The sequence below is a fragment of the Dermacentor variabilis genome, chromosome 9, assembly GCF_050947875.1.
Source record: "Dermacentor variabilis isolate Ectoservices chromosome 9, ASM5094787v1, whole genome shotgun sequence".
Taxonomy (NCBI): Eukaryota; Metazoa; Arthropoda; class Arachnida; order Ixodida; family Ixodidae; genus Dermacentor; species Dermacentor variabilis.
In genome coordinates this window covers 133906761-133930066 of record NC_134576.1, presented here as the reverse complement: position 1 = coordinate 133930066, position 23306 = coordinate 133906761, and the positions used below count along the sequence as shown (strand labels likewise).

The 23306-nt window shown below is 45.4% G+C and overlaps 2 protein-coding genes across 2 annotated transcripts in view; one reads left to right on the top strand and one right to left on the bottom strand.

Moving 5' to 3' along the window:
• Positions 1–2846: 2846 nt before the first annotated feature.
• Positions 2847–16750, top strand: LOC142557585 (neuronal acetylcholine receptor subunit beta-4-like). The gene is made up of 9 exons (XM_075669542.1): positions 2847–2941; positions 6202–6365; positions 6674–6718; positions 11698–11807; positions 12893–12959; positions 13737–13901; positions 14698–14765; positions 15913–16139; positions 16367–16750. The coding sequence occupies exons 1-9, from the start codon at positions 2887–2889 to the stop codon at positions 16717–16719; spliced, it is 1254 nt and encodes a 417-aa protein (XP_075525657.1). The 5' UTR covers positions 2847–2886; the 3' UTR covers positions 16720–16750.
• A 1962-nt stretch (positions 16751–18712) lies between these two features.
• Positions 18713–23306, bottom strand: part of LOC142557584 (acetylcholine receptor subunit beta-like) — a 31080-nt gene continuing 26486 nt past the window's right edge. The window contains exons 6-8 of the mRNA XM_075669541.1: positions 21971–22119; positions 19972–20198; positions 18713–19210 (exon numbers count right to left, since the gene is read on the bottom strand). Coding sequence (XP_075525656.1) covers positions 18894–19210; positions 19972–20198; positions 21971–22119 — 693 coding nt within the window. The 3' untranslated portion in view covers positions 18713–18893. The remainder of the gene's footprint in view (positions 19211–19971; positions 20199–21970; positions 22120–23306) is intronic.

Genomic DNA, 23306 nt, shown 5'->3' with positions numbered 1-23306 from the left:
AAGACTTAAGCTAAAAGCCACGCGCTGTTAGTGTGATTTTTTAAGACACGTTTGTTTAGAGACTGTCACTAAAAATTTCACGGAATAATTCAGTCAAGACGGTAGGATGTGGTTTGAGCAACTTCTGTGGCTAGTATTATAGCTTTTACCTTGAACATGCAGTTTACACGAATGCGGGCAACCCATGCCAACCTCAATTTTTCAGCTTAATTTTTTTTTTAACAGAACTTGAGAAAGAAAGAAAAGGTATCTTTCTGTGAAAACTTGCCCTGTAACGTCATTCAGCCTTCAGCGCGATGATTTCTTAGTCAACTTTACAAAAATTTATAAAAACGAGCTTGGAAATCAATCTAAACTATACTTTCGCCGCCTATCTACATAACAAGTTTGTGTCTGCGAAAAGGGTACTGGCAAAGTGAACAAGTATATATTAAAAAAAACAAAATACAAAAATAACTAGGGAAATCTAGGGAAGTACTTTATCCGGTTTAGCGGAAAACTGGCTTCAGAGGTTGTCAGAACTGGCCTGCATAAACATATATGCGGCATAAAAATGCCCAGATGTACGCGGAACGACAGCGGCGACGACTACGGCGAAAATTCGTTTCAGCTGTCCATATAATTTCTATCGATATAAAAAAAAAACTACAGAAATTCTGAGAATTGTCTACTATGGCGTAAGCATTGTTTGGCTCGGCTGCGACTTAATTTTTGCTTAGTGTTGCTTACTTGCCTTTCCTAGCTCATGTGCACGTCTACCCATGGTCTTTGCGGTGGCAAAGAATGCGTAGGCTTTAGTAGACAATTGACAGATTTTCTCGTCGCATCCGACCCCTTTAATGCAATTGTAACAATTTGACCCGCCGTGGTTGCTTAGTGGCTATGGTGCTGGGCTGCTAACTACGAGGTCGCGCGTTCGAATCCCGGCCACGGCGGCCGCATTTCGATGGGGACGAAAACACCCATGTACTTAGATTTATGTGCACGTTAGAGAACCCCGGGCGTTTGAAGTTTCCGGAGTGCCCCCACTACGGCGTGCCTCATAATCAGAAAGTAGTTTTGGCACGTAAAACCCCATAAGTTAATTATTTTAATTGTACCAATTTAGCCGGAACGCCAGGCGCGCAGCTTGCCGCAGTAGCGCGCGAGGCGTTGGGTGAGGGTAGAGTGCATCGCTGAGATGACATGTCACCCTCGCTGTCGCTCACGAAAGCCTGCATTATGCATGCGCGAGTTCCTTGTCCACACAACATCTCGCTTGCGTTCTGACTGCGCCTCGGTAAGGCCCCACGAAAGCGCGAAAAGCGTCTCAACGCGCTCGCTTGCCCGCGATGTGTTCATAATTCGAAGGACTTTCGGTAGCGTTCAGTTCAACATTGGGCCACCCCTGAATTTCGAGTAGTACCACACCCAAATATCAAGTTGGCCCAAGCGCAAATTTAAGGTGGCCCACCCCCAAATTTAAGGTGGCCCACCCTCAAATTTTAGCTGGCCCATCTCCAGATTTCAACTTGGCCCATCGCCATATATAAGTCGGCCTATCCTCAAACTTCAAGTTGGCCCACCCCCAAATTTCAAGCTGGCCTACCCTGAAATGTAACTTTGCCTACCCCTAGATTTCAAGTTGGCCCACCCCCAAATTTTTGATCGTCTTACGACAAGGAAGGACTATGGGTAAGCATAGAAATGCTACGCATATAAAGTTGTGGCATGTTGAGTATACCCGCATGCCGCACGGAATGACGTGTTCCGTGGCCGTAGTGACCACCCTCGTCTGACGACAACGCTGGTAGCCCGAATGATGAGATTCGAGCCCGATTTGACGAGAAACGTGAGGAAAACAGGCTTAATCAGCTGGGTTTGGTGATGATTCATCGCACGATAGCTTGCTAGCGAACGCACGTATCGCCAATCGCCCCATTAATCTGATCACGCTTTGTGCTGCTTCAGGAATAAGTAAAATCTCCGCAGGCGTGCGTATTTGTCCGAGTACGACCATTTTTCTTCCAGGAGTGCAGTGCGAAGTGAAACAATGTTTGCACACGAATAAATCTACACCCACGCGCGATCGCTTTTATCAGAGCGATAACTTATCAAAGTAACCAGCCGGAAAAAGTGGTCGTATATTGCGGCTCCGGGAGAGTTTACCATGTTAAAGCTGGAGCCGGGCTTGGGCTTCCTTCAACTCCGTCTTTAATACGGCAGTGTGCTTATGCCTGGCGGACACATGGACACTCTCAAATCAATAGCATAGACTTATAAACAAGACAAGAATAGGAAGCACGAAGAGTCATTGCTGGCGCTTATTTACTGCTAGTTTGTTTTGATCATGAGGATCACTTCCACATACGTTTAGAAGGCTAACGCATTGACACGCGAATAACTAGAGATTTAGAGCCTTAGCCTGCTTTGCAGCATCAGTTTTTCATATGTTTAAGTTTCACTTTGCCAGAAGGGGAGAAAGTACGTCCGGAAAGAGATGCCACGTGGCCTATTGAAGAAAACAAAATGACCGATATGCACAGTCCTACATGGTCATTTGGAATCGCATACGAAAGCCCGCATTTTCCCATATATAGGCCTATGCAATCATATAGGAAACGTCTAATGGAGCATGCAGGCCTCTTCTGATATGACAGACAGAATTTAGCTCTTAGAGAACGTCGAGGTCTGAACTTGGTCGACTTAGTGCACCGGCCCGCGGCCACTGAAACCGAAATAGCGCAATCCGAAACGAAAGACCAGAAGGCAAAGGCCAGCTTGCTCCAGGAAGAAACGCGGGAACTCCAGTACCGCCCCCTGACGGAGGGATCCTTTACGAACACCCCCATTCCGTGGTGGGGAAATCGGCTCCGAGAGAAACCGATCTTCGCGGGGCAAGACGTGATGAAGCTACAGATTCTCTTTGTTTTGATCTGTAACGTTCGCCTTGTGCCTTCGGGTAAGTTCTTTAGTTCTTTCAAGAGTTATTGAATGTGTGCTCTTTTTAGTTCCCTGCACAACGGTATTGTGATAATGCACTGTTTCGTTGGTGCCACGTTGCGGTGGCCACAGATTTATTGCGATAGCGCTGAGCAGCCCATGCACCTTACTTCGTTCGTGATGTATGCGGGAAACCCACGACGGGTCGGTATAGGAAGCAGTGTAAAGAAATGAGTATGTAGGCCGAATCTTATACCAGTGTACTATACATGTCCTCTCAAAAGTCTTTTTTTATTAACTGTTCTTCAGTAAGAAGGTCCGCTACACCGTAACCGGCTAACCTAAGACTCGCTAGGGTTGTAATGCGACGCAGACACCAACAATGACAAAAATAAGCACTCTGTTTATTCCCGAGTTGCGTAGTGGGACTTTTCATGTCATCCTCGCTCCATTCCGGAGAGTGGAAGCCCCCGTTAATTCCATTCCTTTGGACTTCTCACAAAGGTGAGCGTTGGGACCATTCCCACTCATGGAGTGGATGAGCTGATTCATTCCACTGCTCCAAACCTAGTTAATGAAACGCTTTCTCTATAATTGCTCACTAGTCGCTCTTGTATGCCCCTAACTAAGCATTTTAACAAAACGTCACAAATATTGTTAAGTACTTTGTTTTTCGTGTACGCAGTGTAATTATGTCACCTTGAATCGCAAAACGCATGGTTATGTTTTGCAGGACAATCTTTTTTCCTTAGTAATTACTGACATATTTCAACCAGCACGATTTCGTCTATGCACGACTTCTGGATACTAGTCATTGTGCGAAAAAAACATGGCACGTGTTCCAAATCGCCATCGACTGGCGCAGGGTGCAACCGTCTGGGACATCGTTTTTGGCCTCCATCCTTGTGTTGTAAACCAAGCACGTTCTTGTTTAATTGAAATCATGCTTGACAACACAAATTTGCTGATTTTTAAATGTGCTCGAACCTGGTAACGTGGAAAAGCTTCCGGGTCTTCAGAAGGGCAGAATGTGTAGAAAGCCGTTTTGTTTATGATTACCACAACAGATGCAATCCCCTGTAAATAGAGGCTGAAAGAGCCACTATTCTGTGAAAGCTGAGGAATGTAAGAAATTGGCCAAGTCTAGTTTAGGGTAATCGGCAACTGTATCGGTTTTGCAGACGTGTTTCGAATGAACGTTTAGTGTTGCAGAGCTATGTGCACTTTCCATTTCGACTCCATTCCGGAATCTCGGGCTCTCATTCCATTCCCATTTCACCTTCCCTCCTGGTGTAGCCATTCCATTCTCATTCCATTCCGCGGGTCAGAGCATGTCGAGTGATCCCAGAATCATTCCAACTCCGGAGTCGCAAGTCCGCAACTCTGTTTTGTTCACGCGCTTTGATCGTCGAACTGCAGTCTATGAAGTGTGCATGTGTGTCACTGGCGGAGTACTGAGAGGGGTATACTACGCAATATCCCGCGTGGGATGCATGTGTAGGAAAGATGCATCATAAGTAGGCAGAATTGGTAGGTCATAATGTAACGAAAAGTATCGGTGAGCAGCATAAGTAGATCAAACGGTCGTAATACTCGACGGATGACCGTGGGAAATGGCGGTAGTTCATGTGGTCGTTGATGGCTAATCATGGAACGATAGCACGCTGGAATGCTGTCGCATTCCAGCCACTCAGATTTTGTTCACGCGCTTTGATCGTCGAACTGCAGTCTATGAAGTGTGCTTGTGTGTCACTGGCGGAGTACTGAGAGGGGTATACTACGCAATATCCCGCGTGGAATACATGTGTAGGAAAGATGCATCATAAGTAGGCAGAATTGGTAGGTCATAATGTAACGAAAAGTATCGGTGAGCAGCACAAGTAGATCAAACGGTCGTAATACTCGACGGATGACCGTGGGAAATGGCGGTAGTTCATGTGGTCGTTGACGGCTAATCATGGAACGATAGCACGCTGGAATGCTGTCGCATTCCAGCCACTCAGATTTTGTGGGGGGCCTATGAGTTTTGTTTAATTTATAAGATAGCAGCAGTTTTTAGTTTGCATAATAATCTTTGTAAGCGCCCCGCCTTTAGCATAAAATTTCGTGTTTGTGGAAGTGGGGAACTTGCATTGGGGATTTCTAATTTGCAGAAGTTCCTTCCCTTGTCCGACTCTCTTCACTTTCGGTGGAATGAACTTGGCCTATAAGAGGCGTAATGCGTAAGATATTCACGTTTGATGGTCTGGCCAATATACACGGTTCTAAAAGTTAAACTCGCACAAATTTTAACAAGGGCACAATGCTAGCTATGCAAAATGTGTTGGCACAGGTGGTTTAGGAACATTGATGGACACAATTCTCGAGACAAATTAGAATCACCAATCAAATAATTAACAAAAAACTTGATCATTTTATTCCTATCGCGATTGTGGTCTATGTTTCTATATGAAACTTTAAGTTAATCGTATTTGAACGTAACTTCACTTTGTTTGCTTCCTTAGGAGCGCTTCTGTTCCAAGGTATTCATTATTAAAGTTGACCCTCATTCAGTTGATGTAGCCCTCAGGTTTATGCGTCTCGACACAACGCCAAGCCCCCATTGAGACGTGGCTTGCTGCCTGGGGCTGATAAGAGCGAATCTGGTAATCTGGTTATCACCACCACTTCAGATTACCACCACTACAACGACTGAAAGCGGTTATGCAATGCTTTATTGCTATAGAGTAATGGCAGTGACAATCACTTTGTGGTGGCTGTGGCACACCATGATGGGCTCAGCGACTACTTTCGCTACAGCCGTGCAGTGCATGTGACTGCATACCCATAGCGGTACGGCAACAACAATGAAATCAGTTGCTAGGATGGTTCTTCTCTTTATGAAAGGCTAGTGGCGTCCCTCCGGACGTCGCAAGCCACCGTCGCCGCGGCGGCTTGCGCAACACTAATCTTTACTAGGAAACGTATACGCCGGGAGCGTTACGTGCTTCGCATTGTTTTCAGGACCGACGTATACTCAGTAGTATGCTTCGGGTGCTTGTTTTGGGCTCGTTCTTTATTGAAAGGAATGCTGTACTGTATGTTGCATGCGTGAGACTCAAGCATGTGCGCGCTTTTCACTCAGTCGCTGAAGCTTGTTTTTTTTTTCCGGGAGGATGATGCCGCGATATATCCCAACCCACACTGCAAAAGCTTCACTGTAAAAGACTGAGGTCCCCGGATCCCGGATTTTTCTGGTTCGCTATGTGCAAAGGCCGTTTTACCTTTCGTTTTTTTCAGAAGAGACACCGAAACAGGAGATTCAGACACACATCGAGCGTCTCCACGAGAAGCTCCTGAGCGCTGACGTGTACGACAAAACGCTGAGGCCCGTCCCAACCTCGAACGGGAGCACGGCCACCTTGGTCGAGGCATCCTTCCCTCACCGCCACATCGTCAGCGTCGTAAGTGTGGGCCACGTGAACTTGCTGCAACTCGTAGCATAAGTGACGACCTGCGGACAGTACGTGTTTGCCTTTTGGTGATTCCCTATGTCTAACCTGCCAAGTAGGCGTAACCTGACGTGTATCTTTAGTGGGATTCTAGTATATTTATAAATAAAAGCGAAGCCGATCATCCGCGTGCATGTGGTTGCTTCTTCTTGACTGTTATCACCAGCTGTTGACGTGGCATAAGTGTTCACGAGCATTCGTATGTTTTTTAGTCTGTGGGTGCTCGGTGGTGTCAGTTTCCCAATTCGTTTTTCACGCAGGAACTCGAGCAGGGATGGCTGACTGTTGTGGGACCACTGTTGCTCGTAAGTCTGAATTTTCCTGGTTTAATAAGGCTTAATTCTCCGAACAGATGGCCCATTACTGTTACTAATACAATTTCTCTTCCTAGAAAAAAAATTGAAGAGAAAAAAAATATAGAATTATTGGCACGCTAACGTGTCCTACAGAGATACGACGTAGAAGGAGGAGCCATAGTCCCGGTCTGCACCGTGAATTCCCGTCAATGTCTGAAAAAGAACAAAAACAAACAAACAAACAAACAAACAAACAACAAGACAAACAAAAACAAGAGTACAAGAAACTGTCTTGCATTCACTCCTGCATTCACCTTGTTCACGTTTTGCTCATCGTCTAAAATACTATAGGAGGACGACAGAACGATTTCCTAATTACAACTGTTTATTTACACTGGAAAACACACATTACATGCTGGGCAGTTTCTTTTTTTGTAGGCCATATGGATTTTTTAAAAATCGCGTATTCCAAATAGCGCAATTATAGTTCTCGAGCTCGATTGCTCGAGCAGGCGGACAAAGCGTGCGGAAGAAATAAGAATGGTTTTTCAGCTAATTTTAAACGTTTTCTATTTAAGTATTTAAGTAATTGCTTTACGACACATTGTAATTTACGAATTGTTGCCGGTGAGCTCGCAAGGCGAATTTATTTGGAATAAAGTGTCAGATTGACGCTAGTTTCGAGACTTTCCGAAATTTACGCTGATATACAATGGCGAAGGAGTTACTGTAGTGCTTCAATGCATAAAACGTCCTATTCTAAAAAAAAAAACATGAAATTGTGATAACCATGCATTTTTTAGTACGAGTTTGACGATGCATATCTGGAAACAGGCGCCATCATTGTAACCGGGAATATACTACAGGACTAGCTCTTTGGATGGTCTGTCTGAAATATTGTCCGGATATGCCTTGCCGGTTCAACTGGTAGAATTCGGGAATTTAAATATGTGCTTGAAAGTAATCATACAGAAACATATTCACTGATATATTTTTTTAATAACTCGCATGCGCATTTCAACTTACTGTGCAAGTAATATCGGCCTCTTCCAGCAATCAAATTCTAGGATTAAAATTTTATTATCTCCCACAGGAAATTTTCGAAAATTCTATATATTCTAAAAAACACGCTTTGTATGCATCTTTGCCGTTAAGACATGCGCAGATGCAAGAGTGGATCGTAAGCGGAATCCATAGTGTCTGGGAAACAGATCGCAGTCACATTTTATTAGACTAAATGAGAGGTCGATAAATGTCGGGACACGAATTATCAAATAGAAATAGGACGCTTGCTCATTTCCGATGTCACTGCACTCAGTGTTCCTGCGACATTGCAATTTCTCGAGATTAAGATGTACGCGGAAAAAGTAGCGTCACGATGGCTCGTAAATTCGCTCGTCTTATCGAATTCTACGAAGTAGTCCGTAAGGCATTCTAAGGACACGTTCGTTATTCTAAAAAAGAAGAGTGATTGTGATTCGATTAGCAGCAACTTTGAATTCTGCGTGTATACTGGCGATTCACCATTGCATCTGTGGGTGTCTGTATTGCAATGTCGTGTGCATGTGTCTATGTGCCTTCCGGAACAAAGAACTAGATGTACAGTCGACCAAGAAAGCTTACGGACCACGGGATCTCAGAAAATTCAAAATGTACGAGCAGCCTTTAAAAACAGCCAGTAAAATTGTGCATCACAATGTTGTTCGCATATGCCACAAAAGGCTGGAAATGGGAATAACAGGCTGTGTTTTGAGACTGAGGAGATATTCAGCTTTTCGTCAGATCTCTTGGTCCGTAAACTTTTTTGGTTGACTGCACATGAACGCTCGTCCTGTTCTTTTTCTTGTCGTTGCATTTTATCCGATGTTTTTTTTTTTCACATTCAGAGATACTGCTGTTAGTAATGTGCGAAAAGATAGGTACACAAATTATGCGCAGTAAAATACGAATATCAATACTAGTGTTACTCTAAAGAACATGCTTACTAAACGTTAAATAAATTACTGATTGATTGATTGATTGATTGATTGATTGATTGATTGATTGATTACTGATACGACATGAGCGCTCGGAGCCGACGTTTCTCGTTGGTCTCGGCGGTCCGAACGAAGTTTTGCACTAATGGACGAAAGATCGCCACCAGGGAGACGAGCGTCCCTTAATTACAAATTTTAGTAATGATTATGCTGTCATTGGCCGCAATGCTTCCGATTGCCCCATGAACACTGTACCTGTTATCGAGTTCACGCTAGGCTTAATGGGGGTCATGTAAGGGATAAAATCTGTGGAGAAAGTTCAACATTCCTGCTTTAAATGCGAGCCTTACAAATGATTAATGAATAATAGTTTTCTCTCTATATTCATACGTAATACGAGCCGCGTAGTTGATTTTCCTGGTGTACTCAGGGAACTAAACGAGGTACCTTGCGTAAACTTGAAGTGGATGTAATAGGGGAGATTTTATGGGTGACGTAAGCAAAGTTAGAAGTGCGTGAGTTAGTTACGGGGTTCGCATTAAATTACTCATGCAAGCGTTCCACTTTTAATATAGCGTAGAATTCAGCCCGTCGTCTGGGAAGAACTATAACTGAGTCTGATACCACGGTGAAATTTCGTGAAAACGGGGGCAACATTATGGATGATTAGTACGACTGGTTAAATGTGTGTAGGTAAGTTGCCGTCTTTTAAAAATTATCTTAGGCAAGTACTCGAAAGCGTTATACAGCCGTCATTTACAAATTCTTTCAGTATTCTGGCGGAACTATAATATGCGACACTAGTTTTATATTTGGTGGAAATTGCGCCTGATGTCTCATTGTTGTCTGTCTGAATTATCGGAAGTTGTGTCTAACGCGCGTGCTGAGCGAGATGTGTGCGCATAGGTTACTCATCATCATCATCATCATCATCATCATCATCATCATCATCATCATTATTGTTACGCCCGCTGCAGGCAGGGCAAAGGCCTCTCCCATATTTCTCCAATTACCCCGGTCATGTGCTAATTGTCGCCATGTTGTCCCTGCAAAGGTTACTTAACGGGGCTATGCAAACTATAAACGCATGGTTTCCTGTGGCCATGAGATAGCGACATAATACGCTAAATTTAAATTTGCACAAAATTAAGTGTATGTCAAAAGTCAAACGCCCGCAACGTTTTAAATTATGTGAGTTAATTACAGGCAAGTGAAATTGTCGACCGGATTGGTATAAAATATTGGTTTTCGGCGACGAAAGCGTTCCGTAACCTGTCCGTAACGGTCATCAGCCACGATGGCGTACAGCGAGCAAGAGATAAATTGCATTTAGGGGCGATATCTTCGAGCCACAACTTCCGGCCGCACTTTTTACTCGAGAGCTTTCGCGAGTCTCTAAATCGAATGCGTCGAAGCAGACGAACGGAAGCGTTTCTGCCACAGCGCATTAAACGCCGTCTGTCGTCTGGAACCGCGCGCTGCGTCTGTCACGAGCGAGAACGCGACTTGGGGGCGACAAACGCCCGTGGGTTTACAGCGCGCACGAAGCGGCCAGTCATCCCGGCTCGCCCTTAGCCTTTGCACCTGCCACAGATTAACTCCAAGTTACGGTGCGTGGGCTGCGTATGCGCTCAGCCGCGCGTGCAGCCATACGCAGTCACGACCGGGCTGATAGAGGGCGAGACGGACGTCACCTCCACTTCCCCCTCCACGCTAGATCACGTGACCCCCTTGTATATGTAAATTGAACCGACGCTGTTAAGGGGAGTTACGCAACAGTTTTCGTGCGGTGGCGGGGTCTGTACTAAATGTCAATCGCCGAACAGCCAGCAACGCAACCTGCGTCGTAGCCTCGAACTTGCTTTGTAGCCTAATTATGAATGATTGCAAAATGGAAAAAGTTAACTTGGGTATACCACACTTCAATACGAAATTTCATTTCGCGGTTTATTTTTGCGTGCAATCCGTAATCATTTTCTTTCTCGCGTCGCGTTTTGCCGGCTCCAACGCTGGATGCTAGCCAAGAGGCAGTTCACAGCCGCGCCAATAAAATTACATCGTTTCCAGGTTTGAGCTCTGTTATTGTTTTGCACTTTTAATATATTGGTCTGAAAAGATTTAATATAAAGGTCATGTGCCATCGGTGTTCTCTTTCATGACATTTTCTTGTGGGCTGTTATTGTCCAAATTCTGAGGAATAATTTTGTCAAGAGTGTAAGACCTCTGATATTTGTTGTAGGTACGGAAATGGAGGTTACCGTCGTGTCGTGACACGACGGTAACCAGTTGCGCATTCGCGGGAGTGGTGCGTATAGGAGCATGAGCGTATAGTAGGGTGTTTGCGGGGAGGCTGACTGACTGGCTAGGCGTCTGAGGAGGTATCCGTCTCGCTGTTGCCGGTTTGCGCCCAGCGTTGTGCTCAGGGCGCATGTTGCGCGGCAGTGTGTGCGGTGATGATTCTCGCTAGGAGGTCGGAGGGTAACGTGTGGGCCGGTACGAGGCGAGATCGAAGGAAAATCGACGGCGTTCCCTGCTTGAAGGCTGCCGTCTGTTCCACTCAGACCACACTGCATGAGCACAGCTGCGCTGCAGGAACTCTGTATGGCGCCTGTGCCTACGGCACTCATGCCAGCAGCGGTAGGCGGACGGCCTGGCTCAGCTTCGGAGCCAACTGAGCAGAACGTTGTAGTAGTAGTAGTAGTAGTAGTAGTAGTAGTAGTAGTAGTAGTAGTAGTAGTAGTAGTAGTAGTAGTTGTTGTTGTTTTCGTCGTCGTCGTTGTTGTCGTCGTCGTTGTTGTTGTTGCCTCAACACATGACTCGTACCCACGAGGGGGAATGGCCACACTGCATAGATCGAAACGTACGCACAACATACCAAAAAGGTTTGCAGACCTAACCCACCATGCATGGGAGACGCGTGTTCCGTCGATACTGTGCCAGAGAGACGATGCTTCGAGTGTGATAAGTATAATTTCTGTCGCAATAAAAACGAAAACCTTTTCGAACGTGCAGGTGTGGACAGACGACGCCCTCTCCTGGAACTCGAGCGAATACGGAGGTGTCACTTCCCTGGACATTCCGACGGGTGAAATCTGGACACCGGATCTGTCGGTCTTGAATGCGTAAGAACTCATTTTTTTAGCTGCGCTCACCCATCCCGAGTCGTCTCTTTCCTTTGGCAGCCCTGTTGGATTTCCTTGTGGACAGCAGCCTAATCGACTTGCTTTGATTTCTGGATTCTTGCGGAAACTATACTTACATTGAGCGTTTGCTTCTAGTGCTTATAGGACAAAATGACATTGACGTGTGTGCGCGTAGTGTTTCTATTGCCCGGAGGGCGCGAATGCTTAATTATTAATGCGGATACGTATGCCACACTTCTGGTTAGGTTTTCTTTCTTTCTCGATGACTTATTATACTGCTGTGTCTGGAATGTGTGGGCGTGTGTTACACAGGAAAAGGGGTAGCTCCAGTTTTTAGCTGCGTATTCAGTTTCCTGACTCTAATGTGGCTTATATGGTTCTCGTTCTTCAAGAAAGAAAGAAAGAGAAAGAAAGAAAGAAAGAAAGAAAGGAAGAAACAAACAAACAAACAAACAAACAAACAAACAAACAAACGACCTAACTAACAAACTATCTAACAAACAAACCAAGAAGCAAGCAAACAAACTAACAAAACAAAACTAACCTCTTCCAGAGCCTGAAATGTCTTCACTAGGCGTTCGCCGGGCATTTATTTGATGTGGCCCAACAGGTTTCCGCAACCGCACTTAAACCGTCCGTCACATAAAGAACAGAGGACGTCGAATAAATGCGAGCGTTGTTCGACAGATATAGAAGAGCGGACGGTGCCTTACGTGTGTTCAATGCAATCACTGTGCGTAATGACACGGTGTGCGGGAGTTGAAGACATTAAGTTTAACACACGGGAGCATACACACAAAAAAGACATGAGTGGGCGTTGCACCATCTGGTGCCTGGTGTCAAACCTCACCAAGACGAGGCATTCCACTAGCTCCGGTGTGTCGAAGGCAGTAACTCGGGCTGTAGTTGATCTGTCATGCTGTGGCTGTGTACGTGTGTTTCTTTGTCAAAAGTTTCAGTTGCCAGTCGCCGCTGTGTCTGTGAAATAAGGAAAGGAAGTGAATACTAACAATCGATGCTTTCTGAAACAAACCTTCTTTCCCTTTATTCCCCTCCTCCCCCAGCAATCCAGAAGATTTTCACATCGAGTACAACGAAGTGTACCTAGAAAACAGCGGCCAGATATTTCAGGTAATCACAGTGAATATCCCCAGCCTAGGGTAGCGAATCGGATGTTACCATCTGGGTAACCTCCCTGCCGTTCCCCTTTCTTCTGTCTCTCTCTCTCTCTCTCACAGTGCACATCTCTTTGGTGTATGCGAGTGCGAGTCGGACACGTTTGTGCTTCAGTGAATATAGCAGCGTTTTCTTAAAAAAGTAACTGGAACGCCAATGCATTTCGTGCAAACTGGTGGTGCAATGCAAACTGGAGCCTTCCGGAGAATTCGTACCAAGTGGATACGCCTTGCGAACTTACCGGCTGCAATTCGTAGACTGAAATATTGACCGTAAAGCTAATAATTAAAAAAGTTAAGTAACGTAATTATGCTAATTATTTAATTAAGTACTTTGATTTCTCCTGGCCGCCTGATAGAGTAATTTGGATCAAGGATTAGAATTGTGCTGTCCGCCACAGACAGTTTTTAAAAACTTGGTGCAGCTATACTTTTCTCCAAGCCACTGTCCTGGACGCACCACTTTAGAGATGCTACAACTCTGTGAATTTGTATATACGCATCTCTTCCTTATACCATCGTCATCATTCATCAGCCCTTTCCCTCCCCGTCCCTTTTCATTTTCCCTTTATTAATTAGCTTCGACGTCTATATCACGTATGACTTTTGTGGATTTGGACACATCTGTGAAAGTTTCTCTTCTTTTGTAGTGTTTCCTTAAATAGATCATGGTTAAGGCCTGACCGACTACGCGTAGCTGCACACTAATCGCTGCCTTGTTGCAATGCTGCAGTCTCCGTACGCGCGCATCAAGGTCCCGTGCCCCATGGATCTTGCCGATTTCCCCAGGGACGCGCACACGTGCAAGATACGCTTCTCGTCGCTCGTCTACAGTGACGACATGCAGCAGTACGACACCGTGGCCGACCTGGCCGAGAACGCACTGACTGCTACCGATGTGCGTATCAGCCCTACAGACATATAGCTACGTCTTCGCGCAATTAGTCTAATAGCCTGACAAGCAGCGCACCGTCTGGGCGTAACAATACTGTAGTTGCCAATACAGTCGCTGACAATGGGATAAATCTATTTTCATATTGTATTTTTTTTTTCGAGAACTATGGCCATTATGCGAAGCAATGAATTGAAAACTGAAACTAAGATAAAATTTTAAATAAAAGCGCAGTGATTTGCAGAAGCTACTTTTATTGCGTACAGATGCGATCCCAGTTTTTTAAACAATAGTGATTTTTATTTTTCATACGTTTTCTACAATGTATTCGTGCAAAGGCGTCTCGGTCCACAGTCGACTGTAGGCTAGTATTTTGGACCAATCACAATAAGCATTATTGCGAACGATCCGTAGTCAACGAAAAAAGAAGCACTTACATTTAGGACAAAAAGGTGACATAGCTGGGTGTAAGGCAACCTTTAACACAAAGTGTTAGAATTTTTTGTTGTACAGCGCATCACGAAGCATTACAATGTAATACGACGGAGAAAGATAATTTGCAGAGAACACATGCCTACTTACACAGTATGAAGTCTTAGCGATACATTTAATGCTGTAGGCGTAATATTAGTCCCTATTTCAGCTCCAACAGTCGAGGTTTTATCGTTCGGACGCCGAATAAGCACCAGTAGACAGACAAGCGACAGTCAGCTTGATGATTGAATGAATTTGTCCCGTTGCTTTATTATGAACATTTGAGGTAAACTTTGTTGTTTGGTCTTTTGTTTCTTGGGCCTTGAAGCCTTGGCAGGACCACCAGTGGGAAGTGACGGTGTTCCCGGCATGGGGCAGCGGTCAGCTGTTGAACAGGTGATAATCGTTCTTGATATTCGGAGAAGCCATTATCTTTCAAGTAGCATGACTAATCTCTAATTCAAGTTGGCCGTCTTTTTTCGGGAAGGGGGCGGGAAGGGTGGGCGGGGTGAGCATGCAGGAGTCATCAAATTACCCGCATGAGAATTGGTAACTGATTAAGCCTTTGGCTCATTGCCCCACACAAAGGATATCTGTCTCAATCGATTCTCTGTTATCCTAGTCACTCGTTCAGTCACTCATCATTCATTCCATCACTCATCTGTTCGCTTACCCATCGAACAACCCATGTGCCCCATACGTATTGGCTCCAGAGCGCGTTCCTTTAGGACTACTTGATGCGATAAAGAGGTAATCTATGAAATAATATGAAATAGGGAAGAAAAATGAAATGAGAAAGGAAAATATTTGTGATAATTCAAAGCTCAGTGTCCTACTGGTAGAAGTCAGATAACGATGCTTGAGAATGCGTAGTTATAGAAGAAAAATTCACATGATGACTCGTGCATTTAGAGTGAAAATTGGGCAGAAACCATGAACAAATTATGTAGGAAGGTCGGAAATGTCGAAGGATTAACCAGCAGTAAATCGGAAAGCAGTTGGCTTGACAAAGTCCTTGCGTTTTGGGGAAAGTAGGGAAATTGTATATGAAACTTCTGTGGAGATTGCTGGCGCAAGTTTAGGGAAAACATGAAGCGAACTTTCTGTATAGTACAGTGTAGCTTAGAGTACAAACATATTTAAAGATATTTAACTGCACAAGACAGTTTCAAAGAATGCACTTCGGGGCATGGGCGACCACCCCGTTACTTAAAGGAGATGCTTCGGATCGTCATAATCATTATAGTTGTCATCGTCATGATCACCATCAGTTCAGCGTGCCCACGCCTTTGCACATGACCGTCCGTTGTGTTTTCTAAAAAAAAAAATCAGCTGTTATTGTTTTGTCTTTCGCGCACTTAGACACCAACTTGCACACACGGTAAGTTAGAATCGCTGACCCTATCACGCGGATTGTTGCACTTCTTTCTGTCTTTTGCTGTCTCAAAAGATCGCTTGGTCACGTGATAAACGAGCCTCCGAAGAATCACGAGACGCCCCTAATCAATCAGTTCGTGTGTGTTGTTTGTGCGCGCAACCACAGGACGTACCTGGAGCTGACGTTCCGGCTCCGGAGGCGTTCCTCGGAGTACCTGTTCAGCGTGACCCTGCCCTGGTTATCGTCCGTGGTGCTGATGCTTCTCGTCTTCTGCCTGCCCGCCAACTCTAGCCGTCGCCTGACCCTGTGCTGCATCAACATGCTGCTGCTTGCCCTCATGCTACGCAGACTGGTCCCGCTTCTTGGGGACTCCTATAGACCACCTAAGATAAGTAAGGAACAATAGAAAAAGAAAAAGAGGCAACGCGCGACGACAATTCTTCCGGCTGTTAGTGCAATGTCCTGAAAAGGGCGATTTGCCATCATAACTGTCACTTCGTTGAAAGGTGATGGTTTATAACGTCCTTTCCGGCAATGCTAACTGCCATCTTCTCGTGAACACTCTGACTCCTTCGCTCATTGCGGGTGAAATATATTACGTCACCCTCACCACTCGCAGTGTTCTTCCTGGAGGGCGCCATGCTGCTGCAGGCCGTGGTCACCGCGATCGCCGTGGCGTTCCTCAACGTGACGTCGGAGCACGTGCTGTTTCCGGTGGAGGTTCCGGCTTCCGTGGTCCGGTTGCTGACCGGCCCGGCAGCCGCGGCGCTCTGCCTCTGCCACCTGGACATGACGAGACACGGAGCGGCTCACACCGCTCCACCTGCCCGAGCGGACGACCCTTCCCTGCAGCAGCCGGTCACGAGGCTGGGCCAGGAGCGGGCCAGGGAGTGGCTTTTGGTGGCCCACGCGCTCGATCGGCTGTTTGTCGTCGTCTTCCTAGTTGCCGCCCTTTGCGTGATGCCGCTGTGATGGTATCTTATAAAGATGAATTTAAGCAGTCTCTGGACTGTCTCCATACTTCAAGCAAAATTGTTTGCCCTCATGTCGACTTACGCTATTGACCGTATGACCCGCGGCGGTAGCTAAGTGGCCATGGCGTTGATTTGCCGAGCTTGAGATCGTGGGTTCGATTCCTGCCACAGCAGGCGATTTAGGATGGGGTCGGATTGCAAAACCAGTCGTGTACCATGAACTGGGGGACTCGATAAAGAAACCGCGGTGGTCAAAATTACTCCGGAGCTTTCTACTACGGAGTCCTTCATAACCTACCGTGCTGTTTTGGTATATTAGGCGCCTCACTTTAAGTAAAGTATAAAGAATTAATAAAAAGTATCAAGTATGCCGACATAAAAAGTGCGCCCTATGAATTATACCGTATAAACTAGGGCGAAAACTTACTGGCTAATATCTTCAAGAAATTTCTGTCCTTCTAAGCGGTTTCCTTTTCTGACCTAATCGTTGGAAAGAGAGAGACAAAAGGGGAGGGAAGACAGGAAGGTTAGCCAGTGTGAGTACCGCCTGGCTATCATGTGCTGGGGAAAGGGGTAAAGGGAATAAAAGGTGAAAGAACAAACAATGATCAAAGTGAAAAAAAAATTTCGTGTGTATTTTTCTCAGTTTAATCGCTAGAAATTTCTAGGATGACTGTGACTCAAATACGTCTCAAGTTACATTTGGCGTCCCGCAAGGCCTTGTGTGTCGCGATGTGGCGTTTTCTGTATTTTGTTTCAGAACAGGTAAGGTTACATGTACACATATACAGAGGAGATGGTCCAGCGATGAGCATGTCCTACTGCACTCTACATAGTTTAGGGGCCTTTGGTACCATATTGTCTATTTACGCTGGTCTATATACCGTCTCCGGAATTTCCAAAAGTTTGCATACTTGCACTTGCCACGTGCGCACGTGCACAGGCGGCGGTAGGCGTCACGTGTTAAGGTCTCATACCCTTTAGTGGAGCAGCTCTAAAAACCTTATGGCGACATTCAAACGGTCGCCAAAGGCAGACGATAAGACGCATAAAGGTGAAACTTCGCAAGAACCGAGTAGAGAGAGAAACAGAACAAAAGCGAAAGGCGGGGGGTTAACCAGATGGGAAGATCCGGTTTGCTACCCTATGCTGGGGTGAGAGGGGGAGGTAAAGGGATAGCATATTGTATACATGCTGGAGAGAACCCTAAAGTCTATGGGGGAAATCTTGAAGCACGCAATTTTACGGTGGCTCTTAATTCACGTGTATGGTTTAGTTTCCGCTTTTACAATGAAAACATTTGTAAATGTCATACACTGCGGGGTATTTTTGCCTTCGTGTCAGCCTTCTAGAGAACATGAACGTTTTATTTTTGTCGATCGCTGCCTGAATAAACAAAGCAAGAAAATAAAAATTACCGATGGTAACGTCGTGCAAGTAAAGCCATTGTACATTGTCCAGTGTTGTCCACTTCTCTTCTCCTGTGTCCGTGTCTGCACGCCGTACCGCTTCTTTGCATTATGAATCCCTACCAACTAGCTCAGCTTTCTGTCATTCGAAGGCATTGTCTCGAATAACGCAGGAATGACGGGAAAGGGGTGCCTAAATTCTCGAGTATGTTTACGAGAGAAATGCGCTAATGTCTATGAACAAACGTTCCCACACGCGCAAATTACGTGTTTCGTCCAATAACTGGCGCTACCAATGGCTGCGCTTGCTCAGCACGAGGTCGCGGGTTCGAGTCCCGAATGTGGTGGCCGAAGCCCGGTGGAGTCGGAATGAAAAGCAGCCTCGTGTTCATCGGGAGTTGGGTGCGCGTTGCAGAGACTCAGGTATCCAAGGTTAACACGGAGCCATTTTCTAATTCACTGTGGCGTTTCGGAAAACTAAACCCCAACAAGTTATTTAACTGTACGTCGCGTCTCATGTCCGGTGAGTTGCTTAAGAACCTTTTATCCCCACAGTCAGTTTTTAATCCCATGCAGTGATTGTGTTCCACGACTAATAGCGTTGAGCACATTTTATCACATTTCATCACATTGGATCCCATTGCTTCCTTTACTGCTGAAGGAAAACAACCATGACTTCCAAACCAACGTCTGCCAGGACGACGTAATCGTATCACATAATTGTCTTTTTGTGCGACCTTCGTGGCGTTTGTAAACACCGGAGTCATAAAAGAAAGCCCAAAGCAGCGAATCCGAAGACGACGAAACAGACACGATCCACGGCTTGAGCCAACATGAGCCATCGCCTTTTCCTCTCCCGTGACTCGTCAAACGTCGCGGCCTCCTGATGCTCGCGAGACTTGGCAGTGGTGGTTGGCTCGCTTCGGTTTAGACACAAAAATGTCGCGAATGAGCCACTGACGAAGCGGTGCAAAGTATCTGGTACCCGGATGTGGGAATTGGAGTGCGACGCGCTGATGACGAGTGTGCTCCCAGCCGCGCTGAACAACTCGACGAGGGTTAGTAACCCAAGGAACAAAACTGCAAAAAAAGAAAGAAAAACAAAGAAAAGACGAGATAAGCAATTCAGAACGATTCCATACAACTGCTAACACCGGAAGCTACGTAGATCACACTCATACTTTGCATATCATCAGTAAAGTCCCATTAAAGGCATCAATAATGCTCATAAACTTTTTTTTTTAGTGTACAGATGCTGCAGAGTGCCCCAGCTAAGGTTAGCCGAGCTGTAAAAACCAGAATGCAGGATGTGATTACAAGATCTACGACGCTTGGTCGTCAATCCTCTTCCACCACCAAAATAAGTTTTATGTGTTAACTGCCTGGCGTACTATGAAAGGTAAAGTAATAGCCTTGTAAATTTTAGAATGAGAAATTTAGAATTAAGAATTTCGAAGCTTACAACTTCGAAAGGAAAACTTTGTATATTGCATCCTAAATATCCAAACACACCCTGTACCCACCTATGGCTTACAGAGTGTCATATGCCACTCATGTACTTGAGCATTCGCACTTTTTGATCGCCTAACTCATAGATATTTTCTGAAAACAGGGGGCTACAAAGTCTGCGGACTGCGAACAGACATCCTAAACCCATTTTGCCCATGGATCGCCTAAGACACTCTGCAGACATGCGGATAAAACCAACAAGGCAAAAGAGCTATTCCTTCTCCAGTGGTAGAAGACTAAGAATTAAGGCTCCCTGAAAAACAAAATGTAAGCAAAACGCATGTATTTCGCGGTACATATTGAATACGAAGGAACATTGCAAAATGACGTACGCATTTTCGGCACTGACACGGATGCCGCCATCAGCCTCGACATCCTGTTCAAAATAGTGGCGAGGAAGAAGAGATTCAGGCAGGCGAGCGTCAGCCTCCGGTCCGAGTTCGGAGGCATCCAGAAGCAGGCGAGCGCCACCAGCGCCGACGAGATCCCGGGCACGCTGAACGTGTAGCGGTGGCGGCGGGCCGATCTCCGCAGGTGGAAGACCACGTCGGCGAAGGACCTGTTACCCATTTGGAAACCGTGTTAGACTCTGAGGGCCAACTATAAACCGAGCAACGCTTTTGTTGGATACTTGTGAACGGCGGAAAAGACACCAAGGTGGACGAATAAGTAAAAAAAAAATATTTCTGAGCTCTAATGAGCCAAGACCATGGTCTGATTATGAGCCACGCTGTAGTGGAAGACTCCGGATTGATTTTGACCACCTGCGGTTCTTTAACGTGCACTTGAACCTACGTATCCGAGCGTTCTTGCTTTTTGCTTCGATCGAAATGCGGCTGCCGCAGACGGAAGGAACGGACAGGTGTATTTTGAGACACTCATAGATACGCATGAACACGAACTTGCTCTGTTGCCTATCTTATTGCACTGTCGTTGCTCCGCTCTGAATACCTTCTGTTATACGCCTATGAATACTTCCTGTTACAAGGTTTCTTTTAATACTTCGTGTTCTTGGATGCTCCGATTGTGAATTCTGGTTGAAGAGGCACGTTACTGCAACACTAACTTAATCTCTATTGATGACTTACGATTCTGCGATAAGAAAGCCGCCGCTCTTACCGTTACAGGATGATTGGCGAGGGAGAAAGACACAATAACGACAAGCAGCTAACACTGCACAGTGACACCTGCGCTTACTGCGTCATTGATTTCTACAGCGTTTACTCGGTTATAGGTAATTTTTTATCGGCAGAGAATGACTACGATACACTTTGAAACAACTAAAAGCTCGAATAGCAAGTTAGAGCGGCTTTTACATCCACATAACGGCCTAAACATAAAGGAAAATACTTCGTATCGCGTGATGTCACAGCAGCGTACAGAGGTTCTGGCTTGAAATTGAGGAAAGAAGTTTAGGCTTCGTTTTTCGCAGTGAGAGCAAACCATTTTCTACCAAATTATTCAGAATAATGTTTTCAAAAAAATACGTTATTGGTTTTGCCCAATAAGAAAGCACACCAGGTTGCCCAAAATAAAATGATAGCATCGAGCGCATCTCTCATAGCAAGATTATTGCATTGAGTTGTAAAACAAAGCTAAAATTCAGTGGTGAATTAGCGGTAAACGCGAGAGAAATGCGTTAGCATTGCGTCACTACTTTTTGAAGTCCCGGCTCCATGATGTAAACCACGAACTGCAACTAAAAGTGGTCCGGAGGAGACCACCGTCACCACTTTCCGTGGACCATGCCCACAATCTTCGTATGACTGGTACGATCTACTACCAATTGTAATAAGAAAGTTCTACGTTGGGTCCTCACCGATGACAAGTTATTTTTTTCGTCAACATTAATTTCCCCCTTTATTGTTTTCTGCATTTCAATTTGAACCCCAGCAAGTTACCCCTGTGCTTTTCATTGCATTGCTGCTGGCTTTATATGTGTACGTGTGTATGTATGTATGTATGTATGTATGTATGTATGTATGTATGTATGTATGTATGTATGTATGTATGTATGTATGTATGTATGTATGTATGTATGTATGTATGTATGTATGTATGTATGTATGTATGTATGTATGTATGTATGTATGTATGTATGTATGTATGTATGTATGTATGTATGTATGTATGTATGTGTGTATGTATGTATGTATGTGCCCACATACACGCTCTCTAAGCTCTACCATCACCTCCCTACTCCTACCACGTGACCGGATTCCGACATTTAACCTACATGCACTTTTTTCCACTCTGACACTCCTAATGCTAACGCAACAAAAATATACTGACTTTTCGCAACCATAAGGGACGTCAACGTTATCACAGCACCTGTTCGTCTCCGTGTGGTTCTTGAAGGATATGTGCTCGAGGACCCACTCCGTGCTGGCGTTCATGTGGGGCTCACCCCAGGCGGCGTACCCGGTCATCTTGACCTCGCTGTCACTGTAGGCACTCGAGCCCGCGCGGAGGCTGCAAGCCTGCGCGACAGGAGCATGGCCCATCAGACAAAAGCAGTGTTCTTGCAACAAATATTGCAACAATACCACTGTGCTAGTACAGTAGTTGGTTGCAGTTGGGTTAATGTAATAACAACTCAACTTTCAAACATAAATGGTGAACCAGTTTACCTGTGTGAAAGTTCCACTGCTACAAACTTCTACTTTGGCCTTATAGCTCCTTTCTGTCAAACAAATAGCTTGTCCTGTTTTGCTTGTGCCCTTCTTGGTCATTCGCACAATCAATTTTCAATGGAAAATAACGTCTTCACTCACTCACTCACTCACTCACTCACTCACTCACTCACTCACTCACTCACTCACTCACTCACTCACTCACTCACTCACTCACTCACTCACTCACTCACTCACTCACTCACTCACTCACTCACTCACTCACTCACTCACTCACTCACTCACTCACTCACTCACTCACTCACTCACTCACTCACTCACTCACTCACTCACTCACTCACTCACTCACTCACTCACTCACTCACTCACTCACTCACTCACTCACTCACTCACTCACTCACTCACTCACTCACTGCTAGTTCGCTTACCGCTATCCTCGAAAGGAGAAATATAGAATTATTGCATTTTACCGGTACTAACTTATAGGGTGGAACTTCCTGGAGGATAACAAGAAAGCTTGAGAAGATATTAAATAACGCGCAACCAGCGATGCAACGCAAAATGTTAGGCGTAATGTTAATAGAGCAGACGACAACATTGTGGATTCAAAACCAAATGGAGGTAGCCGATATTCTAGTTGAACTGGAGGTCCTTCAGAGTTACAGAATGGCTGCCAAGCGAATGGAAGCGCAGTCGAGGGCGGCAGAGAATTTGGTGATGCGATGAAATAACTAAATTTGCAGGCATGGATCGTTACGCCCTGTATTCGCGTCAGCTGGCACAAGACAGACGTAACTGAATATCACTGGGAGTGACCGTCGCCCCAGTTTGAGCATAAGTAGGCTGATGACGATGGTAAGTCTGCTAATCTTTTTGCAACAAAAAACTCGAAACAGCGCGCCAAAAAGGCTCATCTGTTATGCGTTAGGCTTCTCACGCTTAAAGCTGAGTTTTCAGGCATCCAAATCGGCGCGTGATATATGATATGTTCGCCATTACCGCGTTAACTATTCCCATGGTGAGAGCAGTTGCAT

Bases quoted from the DNA above. Each gene is read 5' to 3' on its own strand.
- LOC142557585 (XM_075669542.1), top strand. From the start codon at position 2,887: ATGAAGCTACAGATTCTCTTTGTTTTGATCTGTAACGTTCGCCTTGTG. The intron at 2,942-6,201 runs GTAAGTTCTTTA...CGTTTTTTTCAG, and splicing joins CGTTCGCCTTGTGCCTTCGG to AAGAGACACCGAAACAGGAG. The intron at 6,366-6,673 runs GTAAGTGTGGGC...TTTTTCACGCAG, and splicing joins ACCGCCACATCGTCAGCGTC to GAACTCGAGCAGGGATGGCT.